Source organism: Pollachius pollachius (assembly GCF_949987615.1).
Source record: "Pollachius pollachius genome assembly, chromosome: 11".
Lineage (NCBI taxonomy): Eukaryota > Metazoa > Chordata > Actinopteri > Gadiformes > Gadidae > Pollachius > Pollachius pollachius.
Genome location: NC_136944.1, coordinates 15004562 through 15012375, shown reverse-complemented (window position 1 = coordinate 15012375; position 7814 = coordinate 15004562). Strand labels below are relative to the sequence as shown.

Here is a 7814-nt window from a genome sequence, read left to right as displayed (position 1 = left end):
TGAAACCACAGGCCGCGGACAGGTGCCAGATGCCTTAATAAGGACCTTGTTTCTTTTCTACCTGGCAACATTCTTGAATATAAAAAAAAAAACGACTTGAAAAAATACAAAGCAGCAGATAGACAGATGCCATGAGTGGCATAATAAATAGTCAAATGGACAGAACCACGCCATTACAAAATCCCTTTCAGGTCGTCCTAGAAAGTTACTAATCCAGTCAAGTCCAGTACCAGTGATGTTTACAAGCTCCACCCAGAGGGCAGTCTACCTCCCCCTCCATCCCATATGTGTGACTTTTTCAGTGCATCCAGCGCGATTCAAAATAGCAAAAGAGGTTTGAGAAAACAATCCATACCGCAGAAACTACGACATTAGAATGAGGAATATCAAACGGCAGCCAAGTAATACTACATCACTGCGATTCTACGCGTCAGCGCTGCAAATACGATAGCCTTATCTGTAATATAACGCTCATAATGGAAATCCCCTCTATGTTACATCAAATGTGTTCAGGCATGTCGGCAAGATCAGGTGGAAACAAGGTGGACAATAATTTGAAACCATGATTGGAGAAATCACATAAAAAACATTGTTGTGAAACGTTGTGTTGTGTTTTGTTTCGGGGTTGGTTGTGATTGAGTTTGTTTTACGCGGCGCGGCCAAGGCAGAAAACTCTCACGCGTCCGCCGGGCTCTGCAAGTCATAACATCCCTCCCCATGTGTGGGGCATCCTATCAGCCGATAACTCTCCCCTGCCGTTTGTTTCTCAGGCCTTCCTGCAGGTGTACACCTCCTCCTCCCGCACGCACGTCTGGCACTCCACGTGGCAGCACCAGCGCACCTGGCAGTTGCAGGACAGCGAGGTGAGCCGCACGGCCGTGTTGTAACCCCGGCCGCAGCACAGGTTGTGGCAGCTGGTGTCCTTCGCGCAGCCGCGGCCGCCCGTGCCCGGAGAGTAGCGCGACGCCCTGCAGAAGCTGGGCGATTCCTCCAGGAACGCCAGGTCCGTGGGCCGGGGGTTGCTTGGGCCGCCCCCCCCGCCGCCGCCGCCGCTAACACCAGCTCCTCCGCTACTACCGCCGCCGCCGCCACTGCTACCGCTGCCCTTCCGTGGCCCCGCCAGCTCGCTGTCGCCGGTGGCGGCGTTGGTGACGCTGAGCACGCGCACGGCGGTGTCGTAGCGGAACTTGAGCAGGCGGCCGGTGTCGTGGAAGGGCGACAGCTGCTTCCAGCAGGTGCGCACGGCGCAGGACCCCGACACGCCGTGGCACTTGCAGGTGGTCTTCAGGCCGCTCTTCACCGCCTGTTTTGGGGGGGAAGGAAGGCGGAGGAAGAGGAGGAGGTGGAGGAGAAGGCAGAAGAGATGACGTTGGGGGTTGTGCAAAGAGTGAAGGAGAAGGAGGAAGAGGAGAAGGCGGAGAGGAAGAAGGAGGTGTGATCATGTGGAGGGTAGGGGATGGAGGCAGAGGGGGGTGGGGGAGGAGGAGATGGTGGGGGGCGAAGTCAGAAGAGGTGGAGGTGGAGAAGAAGGAGGTGGAGGAGAAGGGTGGAGAAGGTGTGGGAGAGGGGGAAGAGATGTCAGTTTTCCTCAGACTGATTCATTGCCCGTCTGTCTTATCTCCCGAGCCCATCTAGGAAAGAAAAAAAAGCTGTTTCCTGAGGGGGCGGGAGAGGGGTTTGGGGGGGTCATGTCTCTCAGGTAAAGGTGGAGGGGAGGGGAGGTAGCATTGGATGCTCTGCAGTTATTGAGCCTTTAGCTGAGATCAGTGTAAACGGTTTGACATAATGGATCGGGGTGGGGTCGGGGGGCTGGTGGTGAAGAGTACGATGGCTCGGAAGAGAAAGCAGTATTTCATTTGAGCGAGGCCATCACTCACGCAGATTCCTTCTTCTTTTTTGAGTGTGTTGCAACTAGCTCTGTCTGCTGCCTCCACAGCCGTCCTAGCCTAACTGGCCTCAGGCATGGGGGTGACAAACAGACACACAGACAGACAGCGGAATCTTCCCACCCTCTTTTGCTCCCTGCATGTCTGCTCATGGAAAACATTGATAAGAATTCTTCTTTCAGGACAGAGAGAACACCATATTTGGCAGACACCAGTGACCAGGTTTGGCACCACTGCCCTCTTCCTTCCCTCCCCTGGTTTGGGTTGAACAGCACATTGGCCAGTGGGGAGGTTTCAACCACATGACGGGACAGAAACCACCGAGGCGGTGTGGGCCGCCTCGGTGGGGGCCAGAGACAGGTCATAGGGCTCCGGTGAGGGGAGGAGAAGGGCTGGGGGGTGGGGGTGGGGGATCAGCACAGTTCCACCCTTTCCAGGTATGATGCCCTGGGGCTTTGGAGTACCAACGCTGAGGGATGGAGGAGGGGGAAGCAACCTTCTCTTGTTTTGTTAACGGCCCCTGGTCTCTTCTGGGGGCCACAACAAGATGTCAGGCCAGGAAAACACTGAGCCCAGATAAGATAGATGTCTTTTAGCTCATCCTGTTGTTGTTTTTCTCCCCCCCTCCCCCCGCCTCCTCCCCAGACTATGACCTACCTGAGCTGTAAGAGACAAAGGTAATAGGGTCTCTCGCCCAGGGGCCCTGATATTTTTCTGAGCTGCACAGCGGTGGTTTTATACACATTAAGTGGATTTATGAAGAGCGCACACTGATCCAGTGCTGGGACAAAGAGGAAGAAGGAAAAAAACAAGCTGCTTCTTATATTAAAAAATAGAACACAGTTTCAATCTCCCTCTCGCTCTCTCGCTCTCTCTGTCTGTCTGTCTGTCTGTCTGTCTGTCTGTCTATCTGTCTTTCTCCCTGTCTCTCAAGCGCCATACCTTTAATTTTAACCATGTGCCCGCACAGCAAGCTTTATCATGTCTGGGAACACCTGGCTCCAAGCTGTCCACAGCCATCTTGTCTCCCTGCTACGCTGCCTCACCCATTTCCTCCCCTCCCTCTTGCTCTCTCTGTCGCTCTCTCTCTCTCCCTGGATCCACCAAGGCCAACCATGGAGTGGGGGGGGGGGGATAGGAGGGGATAGGTGGGTGGTTTGAGCCTGCAGCCTCTGGTGTTGAAGTCAGGCGTCAGGGGGCAGGAAAGCCAGGTATAACCGTAGACTAATTGTAGAGTAGACTAATTGGGTAGAATGGGACTCGAAGGTTTTTTCTCGTGACGCCTTGGGTTAGGAACGTAATCAAACTGAATTATTATTGTACGACGGGAGGACGCTGCCGCAGACGTTGATTTACGATGGCTGACGTGTCTGCTAAATAGTAAATAGCACTTATTTACAGATTCACATAGGCCTTATTAGTCAGAGGCTTTTCTAACTGTGTGTGTGTGTGTGTGTGTGTGTGTGTTTGGGGGGGGGGTGTTTCCTCATGTATTGGTGTGTAGGCGCATGTGTGTGCGTGTGAGTGTGTGTTCTTTAGTGTTTGAGTGCATATGTGCGTCCATGCGTTTGTCTGTCCATGTGTGTGTTTTTAGCCCGTGTTTGTGTATGTGTTGTGTTGCGGGTGGCCTTCAAGCTCTTACCCGGATTCCGATGTTGATGTTGTGGGCGTCAATCTGTGCCCTGAGGTCCTTGCTGACCCTCTTCTGCCCCAGGAACTTCTTGAGGAACTTGGTGCTGTATTTCAGGTTGTCCCCGCAGACCCCCCACTGCCACGCTTCCCGGTGCTGCAGACCGGGGGAGTCGTCGCACGTGCACCGCTCCATCCTGCCCGAGCTGCAGGCTTTGGCCAGCGCGTGCGACAACGCAGCCGAGGAAACGGCCAGCAGAAACGCGGTCTCCTTAAAACCTGAAGGTAAATTGAAAGCAACACTGATGAATTTGAATTTTTGTTGGACTTGAAAAATGCAAGACTTGAAGGGAACTTAAAGTCCAATAACAATGGTCGAATGTATGCAACACAAGTCGCCAATGTGACTGATTCGTTGTAGGCCTATGCATTAATTGCATTTTAATTCAAAGGCATTAAACAAAATGCTAGCTAGTAGCCTAATCCCAGTAGCATACAAAGCATTACTCCACTTATTTTATTTATTTTACCTTTCTTTAACCAGGCAGATCATTAAGAAAAAGTTCTTATTTACAGTGAGTGCTTCTTCACTCAACTAGTCCTCACCAGTTGTTTACACCAACTGTAAAATGTATTATGTAATGCCTACTTGTTCTCCCCTCCTCCAGCATTTAGATGACACGAGACGATTTGCTAACTCCAGCGCCATCGACGGAGTATATTTTGATCCTATTAATTATTATTTTGGCTAGCTAAGGATTTTTCCCAGATGAAAGTGGATAATCACGCCGCCCTTTTCCTCTGGGGATGGGCGCGCTTTTCCGAGATATAAATAACCACGAGGGCTCGCGCGCTACAGCGCTGGGACTCTTGGCGCTCGAGGCCGTTGATAGATCCGTGCTGAACTGCACGTGTTCTGCCCCCGCGCTGATAACCATACATACGTAAAAAATACCGAAAACAAAATATTGGCTTTTTTATTTTATTGTCCCTTTGCTTATATAATTAAACGTATGGATGAGCGTGCTAAGGTCATATTTTAAAGTAGGGTATTTATCAATACAATGTGTTGCTTATCACTTGCTTTTGAAACAAATGCAGGCCTCCAATTCAGACCTTGCGCGTAGAGGGACGGTATTTTCTCTAATGGATTTTAATTTAAATAGCCTTATCAAATATCCAAATCATGATCTGTAATTTACATAGGCCTAACACGGATTTGCAAGTCAACTTGCAAATCCATTTTATTTCAAATCCGTTCCATTTCCATATTATATTATTCTCTTAGTGGATATTTGGGCCTAAAAATGATGAGTAGGCCTACTAGTTATATATTAAATATTATATTATAACCTATTATAACCTATAGATAATATCTTACCTCTTTTCAGAAGACTTCCCCGCCCGTCCATGCTGCAGTTCCAGCGCTCGTTCCGGAACTGGTAGCGACACTCCATGAGGCTGAGGCGCACCGACTCCCGCAGGGTCTCCGCCAAGCCCGGCTCTCTTCTGCACAGTCTCTTCTGCCGTCGGGTCAGCGTCATCTGCTCGCATTGCTTCAGGTGCGCTTTACCCGAACCGGAAGGCTCGTTGGAGAACGGGCCAGGTAAAAATACCAAAGGTTCTCGACCTGTCAGGCTTATGCAGAAGAAGGGTTTAAGTAGTTCAATTTTAGTTCAATTAATAAATAGATGCAGCCATTTTTCTATAAGCCGACAATCATAAGAAAACAATCGGGACATGCACTTATTTTTCCAGGTAAAAATGGGCAAACAAAAAATAGACAGTCTGCAGGGATGATATTGAGTAATGTCAATATGTAAGGGCAAAGCAACCTACACATAGCCTCAATTAGCCTTAGTTTTCATATTTTCACTGATGAAGATTGAAGTATAACAATGCATCAGCAAAATATATTACCACACTGAGGCCACAATCGATTATAGGCTGCTGTAGCCTTGCAGGTTGTGCGTAATTACGCGTGCGTAATGTGTAGCTTTATGCCTACCCTCACTGTCTTACCGCCAATATCCTTTCCACACACTCTATTGAATGCAAGTATTTCAAGAAGTTTAAACGGTTAATACATTTGACTAACCCGAAATAAGCTGCGGTGTGCGAGAATATGATGCAGAGCGCAATAAGGCGTAAGATGCAGGCGGTCCTGGGGAGCCTCGAGCACATGATGTCGGAATGGTGCTGCTCTTCATCTCGCTGATTCTGCACGGAGAAAGTTAGTGCCGTCCGATCGGCGCACCTCTTTAAGTGGCCACACTGTCTTTCAATCCACTGCGTTCGCGAGGGGAGGCAAGGTCCTTGTAGAAACGCATTACCTTTGCCGCGCGCTCATTGGATTCCTCCATTAGCGGCACGTCCCTCCCATTTCCTCGCCACCCAAGTTGATAAAGTAACTTTTTTTTACCTTTGACAATTAAAATCCAGATAGGTTATTGACTTGCTGACTATACATTTAAGTTGTAGTTGCGCAGCGCGTTCAAACTCTATGAGGGTTTTTTGAAGCAAGGTGGATGGTTGACTGGTATTAACATACACAGAGAATATCATTTTCACGTAACGTTTCACGTTTCACCATCACGGGGAAATGCTGCATGAAACGAGCGCCATATGCATAACCGCAAACAGCAAATAGTGTCGAGATAATTCAGATAATTATCATTTTAATGGTGGGTCATTCTGATCATCGGCACTGGGCTGACTTCTAATCTTACTCAACTTGTATGCAATTTCAAGGTGTACATAACTCCTGTGCATGTTGAACACTAACTATAAAACCACAATGTTGCTTGATTAATACATATTATATAATATTATTTTTAATATATATTATCTATAATAATATATTATTATATATATCTGTATTCAAGCTCTGATTGTACCCCTATGTCCAGAGTGTTCCCCGTTGCTTGGCAATCGCAGAATCACTGATATGGATGTGGGTGACACCTGCTGGTGAAAATGCTTTTTTGCAGTCAAACTGCCCGCATACTTGAGACTTTGCTTTTCTTGTCTTCCCTCATCGCTGATGTTATTTAAGTTGAGGAGTGTCATTTGGCAGCTGTGGTACTTTCTTGTGTATTGTGAATGATCAGTACGCAAATTGTCCCCACAATCCAAACCATTGGTAATACTCTGCTACTCTATTACCATCTTAAAGTACACCCCAAAATGCAATGTAGTTGTTCATATGATAAACATTATATATCAACATTACAATATGTAATATATTTTCTTGGTAAGTGGAAATTAAAGTTGTACGAAGATGACAGCAATAACAACAACATTATCTTATACCACACGCCTTAATTCCACCAGTGGCATTTCTATAATCACTGCCCATCTGTCAGAAGATATGGCTGTAAGCCTCCCCCGGCCATGGAATAATGAGACATAGGGGGCCCTCAGTCTCTGCTGGAGCAGACAGCAGACAGCATAAGGACATAAGCCATCCATCCTGAAGATGGAGAAACGACGAGAATCCTCAGCACTGGAGGTCTTAGGGTTTGTTGTTGTAATGAATCCGAATTCAGACCCAAACTCAGACACAGACTATTTTCTTAAACCTTATTTGAACCAGGTAGAGTCTCATTCATATTTAATGCCTCTTTTCAAAGAGAGACCTGGCCAAGACACCAAGACAAAAAAAAAGCTTACAACAAAGAAAACAACGAAACAATAGAAACATCTTCACATAACCTCTTAAAGTCTGCTGAATAAGTTAAATTAGATACAAATTCTACGTGTAGTTACTTTGTGAATTGAATGATATAGAACACAGCCTTTTGCGTCTGCATTCAATACCCTATGATGCCCGAGTCGTCATCATTTTTGCCAGCGCCTGATTGGTTGATTGATAAGAAAAGGTGGTTGCTAGGGTTTTCTGGGTGGTTGCTAGCATGTTACGAGGCGGTTGCTAGGGTGCCCTGCGTGGTTGCTTGGATGTTCTGTGTGGTTGCTAGGATGCTTTGAGATTTTGCTGAGTCAGCAGAATTGATGCAACACTCCACCATCGACCTTACTTAAGACCACTTTTACCTTTCAGTATGCATTAACATGGGCCCATTTTCACCACTCTTCCTGGGTGTCATGGAAACAATGGTACCATATTTCAACAAGGTTGAACAATTTGGCTAACAATAGTTTCGGCCTACATCCAAGATTACCTTTAATTGCAATGAAATCACCATTAAACAAAAAAGAAGTCCCATGCACCATTGGGAATTGCAAAAAAGTAATAACAAAATGTAGCAGTTGTTGACAACATATTATTATATTATCAAT

The 7814-nt window shown here is 47.2% G+C and overlaps 1 protein-coding gene across 1 annotated transcript; it reads right to left on the bottom strand.

The window, feature by feature from the left end:
* Window positions 1–379: 379 nt before the first annotated feature.
* Window positions 380–5730, bottom strand: wnt9b (wingless-type MMTV integration site family, member 9B). The gene is made up of 4 exons (XM_079745707.1): window positions 5614–5730; window positions 4897–5153; window positions 3529–3794; window positions 380–1303 (listed from the first exon to the last, which is right to left on the bottom strand). Exons 1-4 carry the CDS (start codon window positions 5697–5699, stop codon window positions 767–769), a joined length of 1146 nt encoding a protein of 381 aa, XP_079601833.1. The 5' UTR covers window positions 5700–5730; the 3' UTR covers window positions 380–766.
* Between the last annotated feature and the right edge of the window lie 2084 nt (window positions 5731–7814).

Bases quoted from the DNA above. Each gene is read 5' to 3' on its own strand.
- wnt9b (XM_079745707.1), bottom strand. From the start codon at position 5,699: ATGTGCTCGAGGCTCCCCAGGACCGCCTGCATCTTACGCCTTATTGCG. The intron at 5,154-5,613 runs GTTAGTCAAATG...CTTCTGCATAAG, and splicing joins CACACCGCAGCTTATTTCGG to CCTGACAGGTCGAGAACCTT. The intron at 1,304-3,528 runs GTAAGAGCTTGA...CCCCCAAAACAG, and splicing joins ACATCAACATCGGAATCCGG to GCGGTGAAGAGCGGCCTGAA.